Below are 25421 nucleotides of genomic sequence, written 5' to 3' on the forward strand. Positions count from 1 at the left end.
TATGAAACGTACGGTTACACCGCGAGTACTTTATCGTGTTATTCACCGCACATTATATTTTCTATTATTATTTTGAAAACATGATATCGACAGTATTTATAACTCTGCAGTAGGTAAAAATGAAAATTTTAAATTAAAATCTTATGTATTTTTGTACATGACACGTAACAGATATATTAAAATTGTTTTTTTTTTTTTTTTTTTTCGTCACGTTATATCTCATAAGTACGTTCTAATAAGATTGTCAATGAAAGTTAGTCCACATGGTTTTAATTATTTTTCTTTGAATACCTAATGCATTTATTCAATTTCCCAATTTTTAAACTGCGTTGTTATTACGGCGAAACAAATATCTTTATCGAACAAATACCACTCTTTTTGAGGAAGTATTGCAATTTGCTGTGTAGATGAATTTTTTCAAAACGTTTAGGTTTTTAAATTGAAATTATAGCCGAGTAGCTTCTGAGCTATCAGATTTTATGTTCTGGGAATAATAGTCTTTTATGATAATTTTCTATGTAAAATATAAAATAGAATATATTTTATTTAGGACAATTTTTGTCTTGAATCTGACTAAATACGACGTATTGCAATGTCACTATTAAAAAATAAAAATAACTTAATTCACTAATTATAATGATAGTCATATTGTATCTGGTTAGTAATAAAATAATCACATAATTATATTTCTTTAGTTCTCGTTCTATAATAGTCGGTCTGTGTTCAGAATAGTTAGCGATAATTCGCATAAAGACATTAAAATTGTTGGATCAGTGACTTCTCCACTGTGCCGCTAGTGATAATGACATTGCGCCAATGACTTTACACTTTTAAGACTACGGTGAACTATGATTTTATTTTTGTTTCCTCTCCGGTTTTAGTTGAATTACTAACTTACTACGTTTATGACCCTCGCCATCTATTACTACAGATAATATACGAATATATTATACGCATACACATAACACTGTTGTATACGGACGGGCGGGCGGGCGAGTGAAAACACGGTCAGACACTCCGTTTAAGCGAATTCGTCGTTTAATCGTCTCGTGGCGCGTGTAATCGGGAGAAGATACGAGTTGATTAAAAAAACCTAACAAAAAATCGAAAATATCGTGTTAAAAAAAAACGAATTTGACGAGACGAAATCCACTACCACCGCAGAAATTGTAATTTATGCATATATTATATATAAAATCTAAGGTTTATTTTATATTCCTTATGAAAGTGCATAGTTTTTGACCGATTTGGAGAAAAAAAATAGAATATTTTTTTGTTTATATATTATATAGGGCCATCATTGGTTAAATAAAATAAAATAACAAAACTGAAAACTATAAACGGATAGACTAATTTTTACCCACGTTGAATACAGCTAGTATATAATAAATTATTAAATAAATATTAATAATCTTATAAAAAATTATTAAATATATTATGTTATTAACTATTTTTTGAAAATTTAATCAGAATCACTGTGAATTCAACGACGGATTTATCGCGTGCGTATATTAAAGAACGCACGTTCGTCGTCCGCGGTATATAATATTATTATATTCTATACATATTATTCACTTACTTAACCGTGTGTATAAGATATAATTAAGTATTTTATTGTAATTGTATTATGATAAACTACCGAATAGTGTTCTAAAATTAATAAGTACTTACCTGCTAAAAAATAAATTTACAAATAAATGATTTTTTTATTTTCAATAGCTGAACTACATCATATAATGCATCTAATTCAGTTAATTACACTTTATTATAAATTAGTTTAATTAAGCTAAATCGTATTATTTAACAAATGTACAAATGTTTATTAATATTTAAGTAGTATACGATTTATTAAAAAGAAATAAAAAAAAAATGCAAATGAGTATGATATTCAAAAGAACTTATTTCAGGTTATTAATATTCCATTATATTAAATCAGTGTTAAATTTTGTTTAAAATTATTAAAAACGATAAATTACATTGGACTTATAAAAAATACCTAGTTTTAGCTTAAAATTGTCTTTATAAATTATGCAACGCCATGTTGCGCGACTAAAATAGTTTTGCTTTTAGAATTAAGTTCTTAGAAAAAAATGTATATATTTTTTAGCTGCAATTATTTAGGATTCAAACGTTAAAAGATATTTTTACTTTTAGAATAATGAGAAACACGTAAATTATGCATAATATTTTACGTTATAGTTTACTTTTTTTTTATGGACAATAATTGATTCGGCGCTGATTCAATTTAATTTTATCTCAATTTAAAATGTTATAATAATACACCAAGAATATTATTTATTTATTTTCATTTATTTTAATAACTAATTTAATAAGAATATTTTAGTGCAGATTTACAACTGCAAAGTGGATTCATAAAAAAAAAAAACATAAAAATCATAATTTTAAAAACAAAAAAATCTTAGCCTTGCTTAAAATCTAATATGTTTTTTTAAAAGGTACCTAGTCATAATGAAGCTTATTCTTATTAAAATAACAATAATTTAGTTGATTATGTTTTTTAATTTTCAGAGATATTAATTTTTTCTGTTAAAATTCATCTCGCCACAACATGTGTCTTCTTAGCATCTACACGACATTTTTTAAAACCGTTTTCGTGTAAATCTGTTCATACGAGTTCAACGTAAAAGTCAAAAAGACATTTTGGAGACCACAACCAAATTCGATTCTAATCGCCCGATAGTCTCGCCTAAGCAAGTGTCTTTTGGGAAAATTTATTACAATGATAACTCTGCAGAACAATAATACGTAGGTATACTATGTCGAGGAATCACGTATAAAGTGTCACGCCATAAAAAAGGTAACCATACACTGTTACATTATGCAATAAAACAGCATATTCGCCAAAATAAAACACGTAAGTACAATAAATCAATGTAAGACTGGGAAAAAGATTAAGTTTGGTATGGTTAAGAATTAGAAGATTCACAATATAAAAAAAAAAAATACAGAATGTAAAAGATATGTTTTTATTGTGATAACACTTTAAAAGAGTTTTGTATATAATAAATGTGCACAAAAACAGCTACAGTGTAATTATTAAGGAAGTGTGGCTCAAAATATTCAGTCCAAAATAACCTTTAGAATTTTATCGAGTACGTATAAAACGAAATATTTTAAAGAATACGTATAAATTAAGTAGTTATTCTAATTTGTCTAGCTTTAAATGAAACATAATTGTTATATAGTAAGTTATTCAACTATAAAAATAGATTTCGTTTAACTTTATTTTTTTCAAAATATGACAAATTTATTTTGCATTATTTATTATTATATATTATTTGTAATTGTGTGAAGCTTGTTTAAGTTTATTTTAAAGCACATACATTTTAAATTGATAAATAATATTGAATTAGTTCAAAAAATATTTACATATTCTTTTAAGATAACTTTTAAGTTAAAAAATTATGTTTAGTGTCAAAAATACAAACAAATACAATAAGCACACAAACAATTTAAATAAAACTTAACACACAAGCGATAAACTAATATGATGGTAAAATGCGTTTGCAAGTAATATAAGTATGTCAACAACAAAGTTTGGAAATAATAGCAACATTAAAAAACCGATACTATAACTTTTTTTAAAGTTTTACTGATTATAATGTAATAATACTGTAACACCTCGTAATAATAACATACGAATTACGGGTGCAACGCATTTCCGTGTCGAAATGTATTGATATTCTCCTATAACTCTATCGCTATATTATATCATATTTTGTTTATAAATTGAACTTAGGGATCCGTATCTAAACAAAACATGAACATTAGCCAATTTTATGATATTACACATTTTCTGTCATAATATATACTAAATTCCTATATATCACTCTGTGATAAACTCTAATTTCATATGAAAATCATAAGGCTAGTTTAGTTCTATCGAATCGTAATTTTGGGACCCTGCCAAATCCTCTAGTATAAGGATACTAATACAATATGCTCCTTGGTATATATAAAACGTTTTGCCTTAATAATGACAAAACGTGAAAATAACTACTGAACTAACCCAAACAATTTATAAAAGTTTTCACAAAAATTTAAATATAATATACTATAATCCACTCATTGACTTATTTAATTTTTTACACTATAAAAGATGCATTATTTAAATTAATATTTTAAATTGCAATGCTGGTTTGTTGAAAAGCAAATTAATAGATTCATATACCAGGAGATAAAATTAGGAGATATATTTTTAATAATAAAAATAATGCAATAGAATTTTGGAATACACTAAAAGAAAATCTGTATCCTTCTATTTTATACTAAATGTAAGAGTAATTTCAACATTTTTTGAGTCAACAATTCAACATATTTACGCAAATCTAAATTTTAGGTTAAAACCTAAACTATATAAATTTATTAAAGAATTTTCAGTAATAGGTGATTCCTTTATCACGTATTTATTTTTTTATTTATCAAATTAAGTTATTTTTATATATTTTAGGTGCACAGGTGTGTATTGAAACTAATAATTGTTTTGTTTTAAATCATAAAAAATAGAATAAATTTAACTTGAGTAACGAGTAAAAAGATAGAATGGAAAATAATTTAAAAATAATTTGTTTTAATATGTAAAATAAAACGTCATGAACGATGGACACTATGGACAATTATACACCAGTGAGAAAGTGAATAGATCCTTAATAAAACTTTCTAAATTTATTTACAACCCAGTTGTCCTAAATTCCTAACCGATCCTGTTTCACACACTTTTAATGTTATAATATAGTTTTTTGTCCTTCGGTAATACAAATAAAAATTAACACTAGAGGGCAACCAACGGGTGGGCAGTGGCCAGTGGTTAGCGACTTGGCAGTGAACCCTTTTGAAATCATTTAACGAATTGACAGTATTATTTTATTATGTTATAAGCACACGTCGCCTGCAATATGTGCTTTTATGCTACCAACTCTCGGTGTCGCGTGCAGTTCGCAACATATCAACGTTTACTACAATGTATTGAAATGCACGAAGATATCATATATTATAATATAATTCTATAAAGTGTATTATTATACTATTAAATCATTAAATGCACGTGAATTGTTATGATCAATCGTTCTCATTGATGAAATCATTAACACATTTCATGCCACAACATTAAAAACGTGTCGATATAGTTGTACGTAAATTACATATTTTTTTCCGATAAGTATGCATTAATTAATAAAAGTTAAAATATTTTTTCTGTTTGTTGTGAAATTTTAATTACAGTTAATAACCGTATTATTCAATTCGCGTTCAATAAAAACATTTAAAAACAAATGTTTATCACGTTTGAAAGAGGAATTTAATTCCGATCGTTACTGAAATACATAATTCCGTTTAATATTTTATTATACCAAATTATAATATACGTATTAATCGCCCGTTAACTGTTTGGCAATAATTACTATCATTTGAACGCCAAAGTGAGATGCTTTACGCGTTATCGAAACGAACACTATATTATTATAACGGCGTGCACGATTTTATAAAATCCAACGGGTTTTTACATTACAGTATAACGCCAAGTAATGCATGTTAAAATAAAATAAATAAAACAATCATATTGAAAGTGAAAACATATGTATCTATAATGAAATGTCCCGTTTACATTAAAATATGTTTTTGAAAATGTATACACCGGCGGGCGATAATAAAATATCGATTTTGTATTGAGAAAATTGGATTTGATGTAAGTCTCACTTTTTTGAAAAATTAAATAAAATAACGATATTTATTATTACTATTATTTTACATATTTTGTAGTTTCGTATATTCAAATACATGGAACGCGTATTGTGTTTTGTACATTTTTATATTATATCTGTATATACCTGTGCAATGTTTATTAATAAAAAATAATAAATGTTGTTTTCTAGTCATTCAATTATTGTGATAAAATTCCTGCAAATACGCGAATACCTTTACTGATCGTTTTAAACAATGTTTTTAACTAACTAATTTTGTGTAATAACTTTCTTTAAACAATATTATTTTTTTTAACTGAGAGTCTTTTTTAAAAACTCCTTGGATAGAGGACTAACAAGTAATGTTTAATGTGTTATAATTAATAACGTCATTGGATAAATAATTGTCGATTGGTGGCGTATTCGTATTTAAAAACACGAATAACATATTGTTGTTATAAAAATCTAATATATACTTTTTTTACGAGCGATAAAAAAAAACAAACGAAAATATACTCAATGTTTATTTTAACCTTATAAGAATTACATACGACAAAGGAGCGTTAATTAATTTTCTTATCGCATATATTTTTTAAATTGTTTAATAAACTAATCTACATTTTCTATCGTCACATACTTATCTATTTTAAATTGTAATTATGTATATCTGTTTATTTTAATTATTATAAGCGTCTGTATAACTATTATACTCCAAATGGAATCATTTTAAATCTGAATACTTTAGATAAGTAAAACTAGTAGCAACCGGTATGATTTATCGAGTGTTATTTCAAAACATTATAAAAGTACCTAAAATATAATGAATTTTTCTAAATCTTATTTAACGAAATGGAAAACGAAAAATGGATAAGCAAACGTCGAACGGCTTATATATTTAAGTACATCTATTCATTTAACTCGGCTAAATGCCGCGTGTATCGGATAGTTTTAATTGTTTTTCGGCTCGTTCAATTCGCGCGTATCTTTGTACTGTTTCATGTGTTTCACGAAACAACAAAAATGTTATTGTTTCGTAAGAACAATAAAATATATAATAAGAAATAATCAAGTGCCTTATAGAAATTGCACCGCACACTGAAGTCAAAATAGTGTGCCCGCTGCCGGTGTAGATATTATCGTTAAGTTAAATGAACAACAAAATAGTGAGGCTTGTTTTTCACTCGAATATCCGGACGAAAATAAACAACCATTTTATTTGTCGGGTTTAATAGTAATTTACTGTTTCCATTGTTATTATAAACGTTCAACTATTCGGTTTGTTTTTTTTCACATTATGCATTTTAAAAAATGTAGATAACTCGTATAATATTATTATTATATATATATTGTAATTATATTGTGTACTACTGCATGGCTGATGACCTAGTCTGCGATGCAATCAATATTATCGTATGAGTCAATATTTTATATTTCCACTCTACACGTACCTAATAAAATAATGGTTAGTATATAATGCGTACATTCAGTTGAACAAAATAACGCCTGAAGTGGATAATCGCAGGATCTTAGTTATTACAATATGTATCGTTAACGTACGATGTTATAAAAACTAATTTTTTTCGTGCTGCTCGGAAACGATTTAACGAACAAAACAAGGCAATTCAAAATGAGTAGACATCGTGGCAATCTTATCTCGTCTTCAGTTCCGTAGGCAGTATTTTATAGTATTAATTTTAACGGGCCGTACGTTATACATAGTATTATGTAAGCAAAAATATTGACATTCAATAATTTTAGTGAATTACCAGTCAATGACGACAAAGAATATTTCGCCTAATTAAAAACAATATTTCCTAAGCATTTTAAATACTGTCTTACTGTCTCTGGTAATGATATAAACAATATAAAAATAATGTAATGATGCATACTGCATATATTTTTTTTAAATTTTCATAAAATTAAACATATTATTCTTTTGACATTAAAATGTATTATTATTTTCCTTATTTTATTATATCTACCTAAAATAAGATATCCAAGCTTACACAACCTTACAAGTTGCAATACATCTATCATCTATGTGCTTTTTTTAGTATGCATATATTTAACAAAAAATATATTTGCCTTAAAACTAAAAAAGGATGAGTCTATAGTACCTAGAAATATAATGATATTATCATTTCACGAACGAATTATAAAATATAAATATTATAAAAATATTTCACGATACGTTTCTATAATCGCTAATATGTTTAATAATAAGACACTATAATTTACCCAAATCATAATAATAAATATCATACCGGTGTACGTTTTACAATAATTTTTAGTCAATGACTGATCGATCATTTTCGTTCTCGTAATATATTCGTCATATATAATCGAGAAACACTGACAACGAGTATTTCGAATTATCTTTATTTTCCAAAACGTCTAGTCCCTAACGATATTTCCTATGCAATAATTTTCAATAATTTATGAATTCACATCGTGCCGCTAACATACGTATACACGCGATTAATAAATTGGTTACGCGAAAAACAATAACATTTTACACACAGGGATTTTTCCGACCATTTCTTATGTTTTGTGAGACGATGGTCATCGTAATGTGTACAATATATATATATATTTATTGTGTGTGTGTGTAATATACTGTTTTTATAAATATATATGTCGGACAAGCATAATTGGTACTTATATAGGTATAAATGTGCGCTCACTGTGAAGTCTCACATAATAAAAATGTTTACCGAAGTTAATACAAGCGGTAATTGTCGGGCGGAACACAGTCTCCTACACGATGTGGAATTAAAGTTGTGTCTTCTTGTACAATTGTTAGGTATAAATTATTTGCGATTTTATATTTTCTGGTGGTTCGTTTTGTTTCAAATAATCGGGACTCAGACATTTTCATTACCCTATTCGCCAATTTGTAGCACAATATACGGCACGTGCCACGTTGGCCAAATAATAAAATTGGAATTGCGCGGTTACGATATAATATGCATTATGTACTATAGGCGTGCCTAAGTCTCTAGTAATGATATTAAATATTAATTAAAATACATTTCTCTACGTCATCACTTAGGGAGTTAACGAACAAAATAATGTTCCCGCAGTAAGGACGCACATCGTATTTTTACCCGACGCTCACTTGTCACCGTATTACTTTCCTCTATTGTGATAAATGGAATAGTTATTTGTTAAAATGAGTAACTCTTATTGTTTTTAAATGATATCGTCTCATAAATTTAAATAATTACTTAACTTTATTTTGTATTGCGATTCCAGACCACCTGTAATAACAACTTAATCTTTAGACAAATAAAACAACAAGGCTTTTTGTCCAATGACTTTCAAGTCAAAATAAGCTTAATTTGGTACAAAATTTATTCAAATACTGTATAATTGGAAATCAATATGAAACAGATGAAATTAAATATATTTCAGTAAACAATTGATAAAAAAATAAAAATAAAATAATAATGAGTCACCAATGAAATGAATATAAATGCTATGCTATGCCACGACGATTTATCATTGATTGAATTAAATCTCAGAAGACAAATGATCAACATTTCACCCCCCCCCCTATGCAATCGCTGTTTCAAAAACGAAGAGCATCGCTTATTTTCCAGTCTGTTTGTTTCAGTTTTTATTTTTCTTATTGTTCAGTAAAATAAGATAGATAAACTTCGCATTCTCATTTATTACATTACTTATTTAATCTGGAACTTAACTTTCTTTTTCAATAAGCGTTTGTGTTAAACTGATAAGAAAACTCGTAGCATATTCGTTTTTAATATCAATTTATTTTTTCAATTATTATTTCTCAACTTATGCAGGTTACTGATTTGATACCTTGAGATTATTAATTGGCGGGAAAACCATCACCACTTTAGTTTTACGTTTAGTTTTATAAAAAAATAAATTCACGTGATCTATCGGATTATATATCATCATCTTATACAACTGCCATAATATCAACATCACAAATGATAATATTTCACGAAGAATTTTGCTCGTCAATGCAATTTTTTTAGTATTTGTAATAAATAAAAAAATAATAATCAGTATCAGTAAATAATACAATAACCACGACAGCGTTTTTATCAACTAAGTAACAGATGCTATCCGTTTGGTTTTTTTTGTTATTAAAATAGTATCTAAGTGAGAAATTTAAACAATGTAGCCATTCTCTGAAATGTATATATACACCTATGTGTGGTTTTATACTTAACCCTTGGATAGTAATGTACAAACAAAAGAAAAAAATTATCATCATTGAGTCAATCGCGGTTAAGTTAATCGAAAAATAAAAAATACAAGACTATACCAGTCATATTTAATAAACAAATATCTACACACGTCACAAATCACTTGAGACGTCTGTAAATACGCGTGTTGGTTCTAGAGAATTGTTGTCGAGTCCGCTGCGTCTTCGGCAATCCGATGTTTCGATACTGTACATTTTGTATACGTTATTAGCGGTTACTATAATTATGTGCGTGCTGTACAAGCGTTACATTGAAAATAACAGGCAGTGATGACGAGTTACAGTGATAATAATATTCCAACAACTGCGCGTAATGGATTGGGTGAAAATTGGTGTATAAAGATTTCAAAGAGGAAATACTTGTATAAAGTATAACGTCGTATTAATTATAATATATAGGTACCTGTTGTATGAAAAAGATTAAATATAAACTGAGCAAACTACTTACAGTTAAAATGTCAGAAAAAAACTTATGGATTATTTATTTATTAATATCTTATAAAATGTTTATTATTAGTATAAAAACCGTATTAAAAACGTCTATTTTTTATTATTATTTATTAAAAAATTATATTACCTGTTTTAATTTTTAGTCCGAGTAAAATATCAGAGAATCTAAATTTAAAATGTCGAATTTATTATATATATATATATATATTATAAGAAACTATATAAGTGTTATGTTTAATTTTAGAAATTGAAAGACGCAAAGAGTAGATATTTTATAATTCATAAGACAAATGTAAAAAGTGAAGTATTATATTTATTATTAGTAATAATTTATTACTAATTTTAAATTAAATTATCGTAATTATTTATTATTATTTTGTATTTGTATTATATTGATGAGGTAGACTTTCATTTGAATAAAAAAAATGAATACTTTTATATAGGTATTCATCAAAAATAATATTATTTTTATTCCAAGCAAACATTGCAGTTGGTATATGAATTCAAATATTATTTTTATAGGATAAAGTTATTGTTTTTTATATTATAGTTATCTTACAACTAACCATAGTCCATAGGTTATTATGAAATATTAACCATGATGCTGATGTAATTACTGATAGTTTTGTATCCAAATTTAGTATACATTATTTTTTTTACAATTAAAAACATTGGAATTTTTTACTGCCAATTTATCATTTTAAATAAATTTTGCAATATAGCAATTCTATTAAATGTTATTTTTCCCTTAAAAATTATAACTAACATATTTTCCAAGTAGATTTTAATTATATTATGATGAATTCACTTTTATAAAAGTAAAAATCAGAAGTACCTAATATTTGTGTTGACTTTTTATGAGTAAAAAAATGAAGAATATTTGTTTAGTAACTTTCAGATTAATTACAGAAGAGCTGCAAATGCTGGCTAAATTTAAAAATTGCATTTATTTAATTAAAATATTTTATTAAGGTTACTAAAAGTAAAATATCCATTGTTTTTATTTATTAATTATAACAATTAATTAAAATACACGTGTACTTTTAAATTATTTAACGAACTAATTTTTCGTGTTAAGTGGATATCATCGCATAAATCTTCCGTTACGGTTTATGAACTCGACCGTACACGAGCACTGTTGTGTCTGAGTAATGCCCTGTTTTTCATATCCTAAAATTCAAGTCTCTCCGCTTCATTTCGAAAAAAATCTTATTTGTTTTTTGGCAACCAATTATGACGCGCGCCGCGCTAAAACCGACTTTGTACATTCGAAAGTCACGCGATATTCATTTTATAATGCGTACATAACCTGTCCCCATCGACACGCTATTATAATTTACTCGATAAGCTTATTATGAATATTGTGTCGCATAATATTGTGTTCGTCCGATTATTACAATTGAAAAATATACACATAAATCTAATAATATTTCATTATATAATTATTATTATTATGTTTACGACATTTGAATTCACATCTTAATATTATAATATATACGAATTTAGGTATTATATATACAGCGGGCGCATGTTCGATGCAATTATTATTATGAGTACAGTAAACGCGTCCTGTAGCATACATCGCTGGCACAAGATACGCGACGGTAATTAGGCTAAACTCACTTAAGTGCGAACGTCGATGAAACACAACACTTTGATAATTTTAGTAATTAAGAAACTGTACGACGGCTTAAAATATAAGACGGTTACTTATAATCCGTCAAACCCGATATATATGGTATACCACTCATACAAATAAGTATGCACGACGGATTAATGAAGACGATATCGGTCGAGTCCGTACTCTTCTTTACGCACGGATAGTTCGATGCTCGCCGAATACTTGAAAAACTTTTGTAATTATTATTCCCGGTCAATGTTATCCGTACAAACAATATCGACAACCTGATTTGCGAGCGACGCGCGCGTATATTTATACACTCGGTTTGGGTAAAGCTGGTGAAAAACCACGCACAACTCGATCCTTTGAACATCTCCGGTCTTAAGTCCCCGCCTATCCCCAAGACAAAAAATTTGAATTATATTAAATATATGGCAAATTAACGCATAATAAAATTTTCCCGTCAAAGTTTTTATAGGTATATAAAGAAAACCGAGCTATATGTTATAATGTATACCGTCTTCAAAAGCTGTATAAAATTATCCTTATTAATTTGACGCGACGCTTATGAAGCGTTGGAAGTTAGTATTTTGGTATATAATATATGATATTATAATAGGCTTTCATAACGTTTGGCTGATGGCCCTGAAAACATTGAAAAAAATGATTCGAAATGTTGGTTTATAGCGAGACAATAATATAACGTTTGCAGGTTTTCCAAAGATAATATTATAATATGTATTACGCTATTATGATCTGCTAATGTAGGCACCAATAAAGAAAATTACTCACTTCCTAAAAATTTATATTGCCTTAAGTTCATTTAACCGTTCTATAGTGAATTAGTGTTTAACAATACGAACGTTGTTAAGACAATATAACCATGATTTTTGTACATGGACGTTTCAAATAAATTGTTCCTTCGCTTAATAATAAATGCGAATATTATTCAAATAAAACATTATTTTACATTTCAATGAAGATAGCTAGATTAGAACCGTTTATATGATAAAAAAAAATGTTCGTTACAAAAATTATTACAAAATAAATTGAACAATATCAACTAATAGTCTAGTAATGTCACTCAATCATAAAAAAAAATACATACAAATTTATTCACGAAATAAATGTATTTAAATTATAACAAAAATAGTAACATTATAATATATTAATATGAATAGAATAAGTGAATAATATGAACCAATGTATAGGTAAAAGAAAAAGAAAATTCAATTTCTTAAAACCACAATTTAACTTTCAGTCATAATCTTACTGTCTGATGTACACCAATATATAACTACGTCTCATATATCAATTGTTAATTAGCGTTTATACACTAAGAGAAATGCATGTGGTCGTTTAACAGATAAATGAAATTGTTAATTAGAGTAAATGAGATACACACGCGATAAGAATACAAATATTTCGAACCACAGATTTTGTAAATGAAGAAGAAGTTATATTGTGTACATACTACTACATAATATAATTGTGTAGTTTCGGTTGGTCGTATGTTAATATGGAGTTGACCAAAAAAATATTAGAGATTTTGCAAGCAATTCTAGTTCACTATCTATTATAGTATATCAGTATATAGTAAAATTGATTTTAAAATAGTTTACAAATATTTATTGAACAATTAAATACTGATTAGTGTGTATATTATAAATCACCTTTATTTTAATAACTATTGATTTTATTTGCGGATCATATTCATGACCCAAATTTTTATTCTTGTATCTATAGTTGGTACATTCTGTTTGAAACTACGACATTATTTTAAAATAATATTTGTTAAAAGATTTATATTTAATTATTAACAATGAAGATTTTGCAATTAATTGTGTATTAATATTTTTGATAGTATTTTTGTTTACAATATCAAAAGCTATAACGTTACAATATAATATTTCCTACGCACGAACTAGACCTAGAATATTAGTTAAAGAAATTAATAAATTCTAAGATATTTTTTTCTTGGATTTTAACTTTGAAATAATTTTTAAACATTTTTCTTTTCTTTTTTTTTAGGGAAAATAAATATGTTAAACTTATAGACAAAATAATAGCGATATACGTATAGTATACAACTTGATCTAGTGTATTGTCGGTTTAAAAATATATGATAAATTGTAATTAATTTAATGGATAGGTAGATTTTTAGTTATCATAATACATTATACAACCACTGACTAAATTTATCAGGGTTTACTTTATAGAATGTACCTACAAATAACGTCAATAACTTAATGGTCTTGAAAAATAAGGAATGAGCAAAAAAAAAAAATAAATATGTTTAGGTACATACATTTTTATATTCATAGGATATTATAATGTTATATATCCAATATTTCTTAAAATTGTATTTTAAGAATGCTAAAATATCAGCATATTTACCCGTAGAAAATGTTTTAAATTATGAAAAATATAGTGCTTGTATCTACGGAGGGCCGCTTGTGGGCCCATCGGTATTTGGCATGTGCATTAGGGATGACGACAAAGTTGAAGCTCGGTAGGTATTTTGTTGTTTAGAGAAGAGATCGAGAAACCTTACACGCCATTATGGAATGAGAGATACATGTTGGTTCAATTATTAACTCTAATAGATGGGTATTGGGTAACGTAGTAACGTATAACGGATTTTCTCAAAGTGGGTATACTCATGAAGTATTACAGTAAACCACTAAAACAATTTTGTTGACCCAACTTTTGGTGCGAAGACCCAAAATATTGAAAGCTTGTGGCCACCACTTAATTTAAAAATAATACAACTGCGTGGAATTAGATTTACTCAAAAAAATAAAAAATAATAATAGTAATAACATTATTATCTATTATAATATATAATATATAAATATGAATAATTTTATTGTACTTAGAATGTAAAAATATATTTATAGATGCCCCACGAAGAAAGTGTATGCCCTCAGTATTTCTTAGGGGTATTAAACGGTAGAAGATATCTAATGTTTTTATTTTTATTCGTTATTTTTTACGTTTAATACATTATTTTCAAGTATAGAGTCTTCCAATTTGTTTTAGTCTTTTTGCATATAACCGATTGCAGTGGTTATAATACTCAAATCAGAATTGTTATTAAAGACAACGAAAGATGTTGGTAATTAGGTACATAATATTTATTTGCAATAAATATTAGTAGAACACAGACTAAAGGACAGCCATTTCCGTCTCACAAACTGTTGTGTGTACGTAGACAGTTAATAATATTATTTTACACAATGTACATAGAAATATATTTTAGATTAGTAAGTAATTAAAGTAGGTCGAGCCGATGAAGTGAGATATGCTGAGATGACAACATATTTACCATTTAAGACCGTCACACGCGCAGACACATAAAGGCCGTCGTTGTTGTGTGTACGGCAAAGACAGAGGTCTCGATAGTGCGCGTGTTTGCTGTTATCGCGGCATAAATATCAAATTTATATATATTCTGTTTATCAGTTTGTTTCATAATAAAAGTATCTCCGGCAACTAAATTTTGTGTTATACTGTTGTCAACTGTTCGACGTCTTTACCTATATTATGAGTTCTCACCGCGCTGGAATGTACGTATCATAATATAGTCATAAGTTCTAAAGGAACATAGTAAGTTAAATAATAAACGTACTTATATCATTGTATTTCTTTAAAAGTGTACAGTACCGACTAAATTAAATTTTAGATATAGTCATTGTTTTAAAGCGTACATGACGAGTAAGATGTGTTACGCGTATTAAATTGTAAGAATGATACGACTAAACGTAAGACATGGCACATTTGCATTGGAAAAAACGAATTTATGTGTTAATAGCTTTAATATTTTTTTTTACTTTTTTTCAATTTTTTTTCCATAAACATTGAACTATTTTTAAACATTTATTGTGAAGATAAAAATAAAATAATAATATATCAATGGGGTAAATGACGGGAGTCAAAAAATAAGTTTTATTTTATTGACAAAAAAAAATTAAACTTATTAATTAAGAAATTACCTATAAAAATATAAACATAAAAAAAAAGTAAATATTACTTTTAAACAGATTATGAGCCTTTGGCACATCATCGTTTTTACATATTTGTCGATATATTATTACGTCCTTTATACTAAATCACCCAATGACGAAATACATTCGACATCGAATTTTCAACCGACAAGAATTCTCTGATTAGTAATTTTTAATATTCTGAAAACTAAAATTATTTATAATTTGAATAACTAGCAACATATTCTTTATTTAATTCACGATAGGCTCAGAAGTATTGTTTTTTCATTTCTTGAAACAATAAAGACTAATATTTGGTGGACGATGTTTGGGTGGTTTTTGTTCTTTTAGGTATACAGAATAAATGACCGTTCATGAACGAAGAAAAATTAATTATTTAAAACTCACGAGATTCGATAAAAATATAATTATTATGTTAGAATATGACTGTTCCTTAGGTGAAAGAAAATATGAAGCAAAGTGAATTAATAGTAATTATTATAAGTTAATTTATGAATTAACTCAGAAATATTTTCACAAAATCCAAGGAATTGCTTTTCGACCATATAGCTTACATAATTGCTCAATTTTTTGCATGACCCTAACATACCTATAATAGTTAGTAACTAAGTAAATTATTTTACTTAAGTGTTTAAGTCAAAAATATAATTTTTAATATAATAATGTCAAGTTAACTTTTAAAAACGTAAAATATTTACAAAATCCTTTAACTACATATTTTTAATTTTTTGGAAAAAAAAATACAACGACATGCAATTAAAAATGACCATGCATAAATATGATTTTTTATTTTCTTTAGTTTCTTAATGAACGTCATAAGAAAACAATTTTTTTGCAATTAAAAATTATAATACAGATGTTGTATTAACAAGTTTTAATTTAATAAAATAATCATACGAACAAACTATTCTATACCCCCAACGGCCACAACGCATAATTATTAAATTTAAATTTATACTTTATATTAGTAATTCTTTGATCCATACAATTATTGTTAAATTCTAATATTATTACCAATTATTATATTATGTTAACACAAGTATTTTATTTTTGCAGAAATCATTTATTTATTTTTTACATATTATAATTGATGAAAACTGACTACTATTTACTTCAAAATATGGTATCTTACCTCCATAAGATGGTAGTTCAACTAAAAAAAAAAAAAAAAATTTATTAAAACAAAATTTAATTTATCAGTTATGCGACACTTAATTTGAAGATAATGCTGTGACAATTAACAACCTATATACTATGACAATAAGTTTAACACAATTATCTTCACAATATATTACGTTTTAAAACATTTTTCAATATTTATCATAAAAATAATTAACTATATAAATCAGTCTGGTAAAAAAAAACTGTATTCACTACAGTGGCATCAAAACAATCACTATATCAATTATTGTAGTAACTATTGCTCGTATTAAACATCGAATCGATTTTTTAATAAATCAACACGTGTGCAATATTATTATTTCCACTAATATTCGCGGCGATGTAAATACTAAAATGTTACATTAAATCATTAGACTTAAAATCCGCGACACAGTATATTAAGTATTAACACGTTTGTTCATATACGGATTGCGTTCGGCTTAATAGTGTGGTTTTTAAAACACGTTATATGTATACAATACGCAGGGGATAATGGATATTATGTATTCTCGTGCCGTATTTTTCATTTTTAATGTCCATACAACAGGCTTAATATCATAATATTCGACCCATTGTTTACCGTCTAAGATAATTAGTAAGTACGCGCGCGTATCATAAATTGTGATACCATCATAACATTTTTACAAAAACCACCGTTACCGTTGTGTTTACTTGACCCATTAGCCGCTGATAATGTCGTTAAAAGATAAACAAACCTTCGGCCGACGAAATGCTCGCCTTTTTATATTGATCAATATAATACGGTTACATGACGAAACAAATACAAAATAATTGTAGAAATTTGGCGCCGATGACGAATAAACGAGCAAAACCATAATAATAATCTCCGACCACGTCATGTAATACTGTTGTGGAGTGTGTCGAATACGCCAACACAATAATTTACGAATCGCAAAATAGATACGTGTAACATAACAATATGCTGGGGAAAAATGTGAGTGCTTCATATTGAGTAATGTGTTACCTAACTCGTGAAAAATTGAAATGAAACTAATAACAGTTACGGTCATGAAGACGCGGAGTAATTCAAGATCAATAAAAAAAAAAAAATGTCTAATCGTTATCATTGAATATTTCATTGAATATTACGAATTATATATTATTATTGACAATCAAAATAAATACGTAATACGACCAATTGAGATCTCTAACGTTATATAAAGTACGTAGGTATATATAAAATAAATGCAAACGTGTGGTCTTTAAATTATTGTATAGAATAAATAGGTATATTATCCACTGCGTTCAAGAAAAAAATACCGAAAACATTTCTGAATATTTTTTTGCAATTCAGAATGTTAATATTATCTTGTTAAATGTCACTATTTCCAAGTCATTAAATTTTGCTTATTTTTTTCGTAAACTATTATTATTATTATTTTTTTTTTTTATGAGGTTTTATAAAAATATTTTATTAAAAACATTTATAATAAATAGGCAACAACGAAAAAAACCCGAGAAAGTCACTCTGCTATAATATAAGATTTCGCGTGTAGGTACCTTGTCATTGAGTATGTCGCCGTAGTGCGGTAAATTTTAATTCAATAACAAACCATTGAATACGTAATGAACGTGTGATAGTCTCTATTTCTATGGATATTTTATAATTTATTCACATTATTATTAGTAATTTATTTTTCTACTAGTAGTACGGTATTTTATGAATTCTAACGAAATTATTGTGTAACCATACGTAATATTATAATACATATTTGATATTTTTATAATAAACAGTATAAACTTGATTTTAAGTTCATATTAACGAATAGTATAATGATATAAATATTTAAATATTGTTATATAATAATAATAGCTTGAAATATGTCTTTATATTTTTAAAATACAATTGTGTATAAAACATAATAATATGTAAATTAAAAAGTTAAAAAATAAGTATTTTATTCTTAAAAAACATTAAAAGTTACGAAATGTTTTAAGTTCCTATAATTAATATTTATTGAACGACAATAAAATAAATACAACCATAGGTTGTCGATTAAATAATAAATTTAATTTAGTCAAAATCTATGTAACATATTATATATTTTTAAATTGCAGTAAGGACAACTTATGATAAATAATTTATTTAATTTTAAAGATTTCAATTGAGAAAAAGGATTATTATTCTACGACAAATTCTACATTAGATTTGGTAATAGAAAAATAAAATGAACACATTTTAAAATAAGTATTAAATATTATGTTTTGATAAATTACTACAAACAGGGTACATTTTTATGGTTGTTGGTTTATTATTATTAAATTTATTTATTTATTTTATTTATACATCGTGTATTTGATAGTTTCGCATGATTATAACATCTATTGATACGTGCATTTCGATTTGATTATTTTCATAACTTTAAAAAAATAAAATTTTATTTTCAATCAACTAAAAACATATAAACATGGAATGGAACAAAATAAAATAATAACAAAGTCCTGAAAGTTAAAACAACACCGATAAATCGTTGGCCATTTCAAATGGTAAACAAATTAAAATTGTGTATTTTGCGTGATTGGTATGCTTAATATTATAAATGACAATTATTATGATCGTTTTGAATTCTCTGTAGATACGCTTAAAATTTGAAACGGAAAATAATTTCTTCATAGGTATAATGCTTGTGCGCTGAATAAGCTTAGGAAAAAAAAATCCAATATGTTATAGGATCAGAAATAAAACTATTTTTAATATGTACAATAAGATAAAAAGATTCTTGTCAAAAAAAAAAAAAAAAAGAGTATTTTAGTATTTTATTGTGACATAATATACGGATTGAAAATGTTGAATATATGTAAGAATGTTATTATTTATAATATTAATAAAATACCATTAAAATAATGCAAAGAATTCAGATAAAATTCCATGGATAGTTCTTAAATAAATCTAAAAAAATATATTTTTATTGATATTATTTATAAAAATATCTAATAAGTACATTCAATATTTCACAAATCAGATTTGATAAGCTTTATGCAAGTTATTAGCAAAATTACCCATTACAATTGCAAATAGTATGGTATTAAGAATACATGAGCAACTGACATTTAATAAGTCGATTTAATTTGCATAAATTAATATAGTTTATAAGAATAAGTTTTTGGCTAGTTTATTGTGTTAGATATTATTATATGGAAAGTATATACAATTGTATAAATATGTTAAGTGTAGCCACAACAAATATATAATCATATATAAATATCTATAACAAAATTAACTAAATTACTTACAGCTATTACACTTACCAATATTATTTGCAAATATGATTGTGTTATAAAAAAATTTTAAAAGAATAAACAATTTTTTATAACAATATATTATAGAAGTTCAAATTATAGAAATACAATTTATTTGAGAAGTGCAGCAGCATTTCATTAAAAACAAAAATCGATTATCTTAAATTACGAGTATTAAGTAAGTTTACCATATAAACTAATTGTTGTATTTATTGAAAAAAAATATGTGCTTGTATGATAACATAATAACGATTTCTACTATTCCTAGTTAGGTAATTTTTAAATTTAAACAGGAAATCCCTGATTTTATGTACATTTAAAAATAATTTTGTAAATATCAAATAATTTTGTATTCCAAATAAAACTTATCTTGTACAATTTATTATAGTAAAGAAAAAATATGTAAACAGAAAATGACGACATTTGATAATTAATAACACGTTATTTTATAAACCGTGTTTCATATTTTTCATTTTTATAAATATAGAAATAAATTAAAACTTGTAGATATGCATGTATCTATCCCACCTATTACCTAACCATTAAGGTTTCACAATTACCCTTGTTACATGTAATCGTAATTTATGATCAGTATAATGTATTACTTTGTGGACATTGATAATAAATCATTTTTTATTATGAAACTTTACGTGTTAAATGTAACGCGTCGTATATTCAGTAACCTAACCTGTGAAGGAAACCAATATTATCAAATTGAACAATTTTTATAAGAACTCGGGTTGAATAATAAAAATAATAATAATATTAAAAGGTAACAGAAAAAGTAGTGAGATGCTAGAATCGACAGTATAACTATTAGGGAAGGTATCGTTAAAGTGAAAGCAAATATACACGAAAATTCAAAAATAACTCTGTTAGTACAATATGTGTTAAATTTCCAATCTATAAAGGTGCTGTAAATAACTTTTTGAGTTTTTCAACTGTCCCAGAGTGTAAACCGAAAAAACACTCATTGTAAAACTAAAAGCACTGTCGCTCTATTCAGGAAAGCAAAATGAGTTTTTCAATAGTAAAACCGTTGGTTGAAATCGCAATAGCGAGTAGTACTAAAACGTAGTATTGATAAATACATTTTTATTTTTTTTATATATAATATACATTCATTTTAATTTAAAGCTAAAGGTTTTAGTTTAATGCATAGTTATTGAGTTTGTGTATAGTATCCGAGCTGTCGTTTCAAAAATCATGCCATATAGAAACGTGCCTTTGTCTACGTAAACCTTGTCTATACTAAAAGTATAAGTCCGAAAAGTACCGTAAAAGAATAAAAAGTATTAACTATATTATGTATGTATATACTATTATTTTTTTACAAAAATAGTGTCTAAGCGGGAAAGGGGTGACAACCTCGAGCCTAATAGACCATCTCACTGGTCAATAGGGTGATACTCCGAGCTACCGAGAACGATTCAGTACAAACGTTGAATTAAATTCAGACTGACCTATTTGGGGGGGAGGTGGAGGCGCAGTGGTGATACGATGGCTAGCGGTAGGTAGCGGGCATTATAATAATATTATAAGCTTATACTCTCTATTTCTTTATTACTAACCCCCCGTACCCATCTAACCTGTCGAGTCTGTGCACCTGATCCTGTGAATGTTGCGACGACCAGGTGCAGTGCAGAGAGCAGAGCACACGATGCAAGGGAGTGGAAAATCTACGACCCGAAACCGTCCTACCCACCCTCACCAGTGTCGCGAGTATACTTAAAGTACCGCGTGGTGAGTCAAAATAAACTTAACAAACGCTGAATAGTAGATATTTCCACGGTGTACCGTTGCCGCCAACACACTATATATATTATGCCGGCGTTGGTGGTGAAAAAAGTCCTCGGAAAGGGTTATTATTACTTTTTCTTTTTTTTTTTTCAAAGCTGTATCATGCCTTTGCCCGTATTGTACTTGTATATGCGTATACCTTATCGGGTCATTGTACTAATTTCGTGTGACCGATATAACGTGTAAGCGAATCATAGTCAGCCAGTGTAAAAAAAAATATAAAAATTATCCAGAAGGGTCGTAGTGAACACTATATTTTACGAGTCAATTTAAAAAACACACATACACACACACACATATACACACCCTTTCTGTTTCTCTCTCTCCCTCTATCTATCTATCTCATTTCTCCACTTATTCTTTTTTCCTAGTGGAAATAGAAGAGTTCCGTTTCCGATGAAAACGTACTACCCGAACAGTTGGCGTACTTCGATCTCGATCTCTTTCAAGTAAATAAATGATGAGTCACGTTGAAAATAACGCTTCCATTAAAATATGTCGAATTTTGACATAGTATATATGCATTATAGTCAACGGCCACTTCGAAGAAATCTATCTAGACCAACCCCGCGATTAACTCAATTGAAACTTTTATAAAGTTGTGTTTTCTCACCTACCAATAAATAGATAACCTTTGACTTCCCATAGGGCTTTAAGTTTTCCAGAACACGGAAAACAGTGCAAAACAAACTTTACACTACAGGGTAACGAATTGAAAACGAAAATGTTTTATTTTGTTTGTTTATACGATTGATTAAACAGCACGAACTAATCATATGTATTCCTGTCATTGTTATTGTGTAGTTTAAGGATGAATTGGTTTGAATTACATAAAGAATAATTAGGTACTCAACTGAATATATTTAGTACGAATATTTAAAAAAAAGAAAAAAACCATTTAGAAAAAATATATTAAAAATGGATTTTATGATACGAACGGTTATGAGAATACCTAATGAATTGATATTGAATGTACATTATAAAAATATATAAAATATGATTTGAATCGATAAATATTTATTTTTTAAACCATATTATGTGAAGTACCATCTTGAAAATATTTATTCAAATTTTATATACGTACTTAAATATAATTTTATTTAAAATAATAATAATAATAATAATAAATTGTGTATATTTGAATTGTGGTTATTGTAATAATAATAATAATAATAATAATACTAATATATAGGTATTTCTTGAACAAGCACGTGGCACGTTGTAAAAAAATGCACATTGAAAGACGTATCAAACAAATAATATAGGTTTTTAATAATAACGTCGGTGTCGCTATGTTTGTTTTTCTCCTTGTAAAGTAAACTAAAGCCAAATATTCTTTGCTGCTTTCTAATGGTCTGCCAAATAATCAAGTAGGTACCTACTACAGACTACAACCGAAAATAAATCGGGCCGACCTTGTTCGGTGTGTATATATTTATCGAATCGTTTATATCGTGCAATCTATAACCACTGCCGCGTAACACGCGTTTCATATATTGTTGATGAGCTACTGTCAATCAAAACACGACTGTGTACATAAAAAAGAAAAGAAAAAGAAAACGAATACATCGAATCGGAGCCATGTAACGTTTTTTCGTATTCGCGTTAATTTACGTATAAACGGAAAACAGAAAATGTGTTTCAAGCATACGGTTTTCTTCGAATACTATACAATCGAGTGATGCCGTTTAGTGTTCAAAATTTGTTTGGCATTACTAATAAGAACGAATTTCAACTGTATTTACGCAATTATCATAAAAAATAAAAACATTCGATAATACGTTACAACCCGTTTTTACATGACCATCTTTCGTGGATATACCTTACAATAACAATATTATTCTTCCAATGCGAAATGTCTTATGAGACTATGTACGATTCAATCGATCCATAACACTAGCTGATTGGTAATTTAATTTAAAAATGGAATGTTTAGATATTTCATTTGGTACGCTTTAAACCATGTTATACTTTATTATAATATAAATTATGAAGATATCTGTGGCTGTAATTATGTGAAAACATTTACTTTACTTTTGCACTTAATGTAAATATTATTACTAGGCTTTTGACATTTTTAAAAAATATACGAACTAAAAACATCTTCAAACGATTACAAACAAATAAATGTAATACGAAATGAAACAATGTTTTATACGATCTATAATCGAAAACGAATAATAATTAAAAGTAAACATATTTTTAAACTTCCTCAACATCAAATAATATACGCTCAGAAAATATCACATTGACGATAGACTTGGAATCAAAAACGATTTTTATAAATATTTTTATCGATGATTAGACTTAGAATAATTTATATATTATCGTGACGATCAATTTTCTTAGACATAAATTTGCCGTGATCCTTGACAACCGGCGACCATGTATTGATGTAATATACCACGATAAAGGATTTGAAGGAAAGCCTTAACTTTTTGTACGGAGCTTAAAAATGTTAGGGCACTCCCAAGTGATATATTATATTGCAGAAGTCTAAATCTGTCTCCGAAAGCAATATACATTTTACACTTTTGTGGTTCATTAACTCATAATAAATGTTACATAATACAACATCGGTCTGTATAATACGGGAACGATACGATTTACGAACGCGTGATTTGTCACGTTCAAACGTTGTGTTTTGTTCGCATGAAGAGTAAATCCCGGCACGGAATAATATAAAATCGCGTGCCGGGAAATGACGCAAATTGAAGGATTCGATAGCCCTTTAATTGATAACGGTTCGGCCGCATATAAGTTTGGCCCTTGATGAGAACCGCATGACGGGGCCAGGTCACGCACTCGCCCGACGCACATCAACCACTGAACTCGACCGAACGTTTTCGGTTATCCGTAATAGACATAGTCGCATCGTCGTGTACGAATTTCGGTACCATAGCAAATCGAATCGCGTACGATTAGGTTATTCCGGCCAAAAGTGTACGATAAAATTGTTTGATAATCCACTGCAGTTTACCTGCTGCACCAGCGTCGCACGTAACATATCGTCGCAAAAAAAAAAAAAAAAGAGGACGATAAAAGAGACGTTTATGATATACCTAAAATATTATTGTGAGTATGCTACACAACAATATTGCAAGAGTCGCTCTTGTAGTAAAATAACTATTAAGTAAAATACGATTCATTATTATCGTATTATAATAATATATAATTATATA

The 25421-nt window shown here is 27.2% G+C and overlaps 1 protein-coding gene across 4 annotated transcripts in view; it reads right to left on the reverse strand.

Annotated features, from left to right (window-relative positions):
• Window positions 1-25421, reverse strand: part of LOC113555960 (calcium/calmodulin-dependent 3',5'-cyclic nucleotide phosphodiesterase 1A-like) — a 353800-nt gene that overhangs the window by 138104 nt on the left and 190275 nt on the right. For 3 of the 4 annotated variants that reach the window (XM_026960613.1, XM_026960610.1, XM_026960614.1), the window contains one exon: window positions 17150-17170. The exons of the other annotated variant lie outside the window; for it this stretch is intronic. In XM_026960613.1, coding sequence (XP_026816414.1) covers window positions 17150-17170 — 21 coding nt within the window. The remainder of the gene's footprint in view (window positions 1-17149; window positions 17171-25421) is intronic. 4 annotated transcript variants of the gene reach the window in all.

This window comes from Rhopalosiphum maidis, chromosome 3 (genome assembly GCF_003676215.2).
Source record: "Rhopalosiphum maidis isolate BTI-1 chromosome 3, ASM367621v3, whole genome shotgun sequence".
Taxonomy (NCBI): domain Eukaryota; kingdom Metazoa; phylum Arthropoda; class Insecta; order Hemiptera; family Aphididae; genus Rhopalosiphum; species Rhopalosiphum maidis.